This window comes from Propithecus coquereli, unplaced genomic scaffold, assembly GCF_000956105.1.
Source record: "Propithecus coquereli isolate 6110/MARCELLA unplaced genomic scaffold, Pcoq_1.0 Scaffold230, whole genome shotgun sequence".
Taxonomy (NCBI): Eukaryota; Metazoa; Chordata; class Mammalia; order Primates; family Indriidae; genus Propithecus; species Propithecus coquereli.
In genome coordinates this window covers 982,013-983,867 of record NW_012147842.1, presented here as the reverse complement: position 1 = coordinate 983,867, position 1,855 = coordinate 982,013, and the positions used below count along the sequence as shown (strand labels likewise).

Here is a 1,855-nt window from a genome sequence, read left to right as displayed (position 1 = left end):
CTACCCAAAAAGAAAACCTCAGGCACAAATGCCTTCACCACTGAATTCTACCAAGCATTCAAAGAAAAATTAGTAAAAATTCTTCACCAACTCTTTCAAAAAATAGAACAGAATACTTCCTAACTCATTTTATGAAGCCAGTAGTACCTTTATACCAAAACTAGACAAAGACATCATAATGAAAGCAAACTACAGACCAGAATACTTCAACAAATTACTAGCAAACCAAATCCAGTAACACGTAAAAAAGAGAGCAAATATGAGAATGTCTGAAAAAATTAAACAGAATGAATATAGGATTTCTTTATGACAATAATGACACACCCCAGCATATTTTAGGGCACTCTATCATTTATTTCAGTACATCCCTAGCACCTTGCTGTTCCTAACACACAGTACATATTAATTATTTGTTGAATGCATGCTATAACGAAAAGCAAGAATGCATAAAAACAATACTTAATAGGTTGTTAGGACTAATGAGAACTCATTCAAAGCACCTAGCAAATACTTGGCACACAGGAAACACTCCAAAACTGTTAACTATTATCATTTAAGAAAAATATTGAGATATATTTGTAATTATTGAAATCACATTAATTTCACTTAAAAGGAAAACAACTTGAACTATACACTTAAAAATGATTAAGATGCCTAGCACTCTGGGAGGCCAAGGCGGGCAGATCGTTTGAGCTCAGGAGTTCGAGACCAGCCTGAGCAAGAGCGAGATCCCGTCTCTACTAAAATTAAAAACGATTAAGATGGTAAATTTTATGTTATGTGTTTACCAAAATTTTTTTTAAAAAGAATCAACTCTTGGGCAAGAATAGTATTTTATTAAAGTTAACGATTACAATCCCATTTGCTATACATTATTCCCCACTTTAATATGGGAAAAAAACGTCAGGGTACTACTTTGTCTGGGTGTTACCCAGCTAATGGTAGAGCCTGGATTTAATATCAACCAGGTCTATCACAACTGCAGAGCCCTTTACACAAATACTGCTTCTTTGTCAATGACTAAATATCGGAAAAGCTATTAAATGCTGAAAAACAAAAATAACTATATTGTACACATTACAGACATTACCCAGAATGATTATCAAGATTTTTCTTCTCAGCTAGGTCTGCCTCGTCTCTTTCCAATGGCTCAATGTGGGAACAACCGGAGGCTTCATCATGGTCAATAATACCTTCGGAACCCTTAGCATTTAAAGACTTCTGCACTCTTGAGCTGCCTTGAGTTGCTGTCTTCTGCCTTTTAAATGGAATAGTTTTTTTCTTGATATTCTTAGATGACTGATTTTTCTTCTCAGTAGGTTTCTGCCTACTGTTGTGATGCACTGATAATTCATTTCTTATTGAAGAATTGCTATAAACAGGACCTGAAGGATTCAATGATAACCTAAAGTCAGTACAGTATTTGTCCAGATGATCTGGAACACTGAAATACCCACACCCTTTATATTTACATACAAACACATACACACACCCCAATCTCATAGACTAAATTTGTTTCCAAATTACATTCTTTAAACAATGCAGCTCTTCAATTTATAGATACATGAACCAGACCCTTTAAATTTGTCAGAAGCTTCTAAAACCACTCTCTGGCTCTGCCTACTACTCTTCTGGCCATCCTTAAGATCCTGGTATTCCCCAAGGTTCCACCTTTAGCTTTTTACTCTATATACTTTTTCTGAGGGACCTATCTACCCACAGCTTTAATTATTATCTATATGCTGATACCTATAATATCCACCTACCACTTTCCCCTAAATCTGCCTCTTACACTTTATTCCCTATCCTAATGAAAAATATAGCTATCTATCCAGATACCTAAATCAGAAATCTG

At 35.0% G+C, this 1,855-nt stretch overlaps 1 protein-coding gene across 1 annotated transcript in view; it reads right to left on the bottom strand.

The window, feature by feature from the left end:
- CENPC (centromere protein C) overlaps window positions 1–1,855 on the bottom strand; it is a 105,556-nt gene that overhangs the window by 38,060 nt on the left and 65,641 nt on the right. The window contains 1 exon segment of the mRNA XM_012645340.1: window positions 1,091–1,385. Coding sequence (XP_012500794.1) covers window positions 1,091–1,385 — 295 coding nt within the window.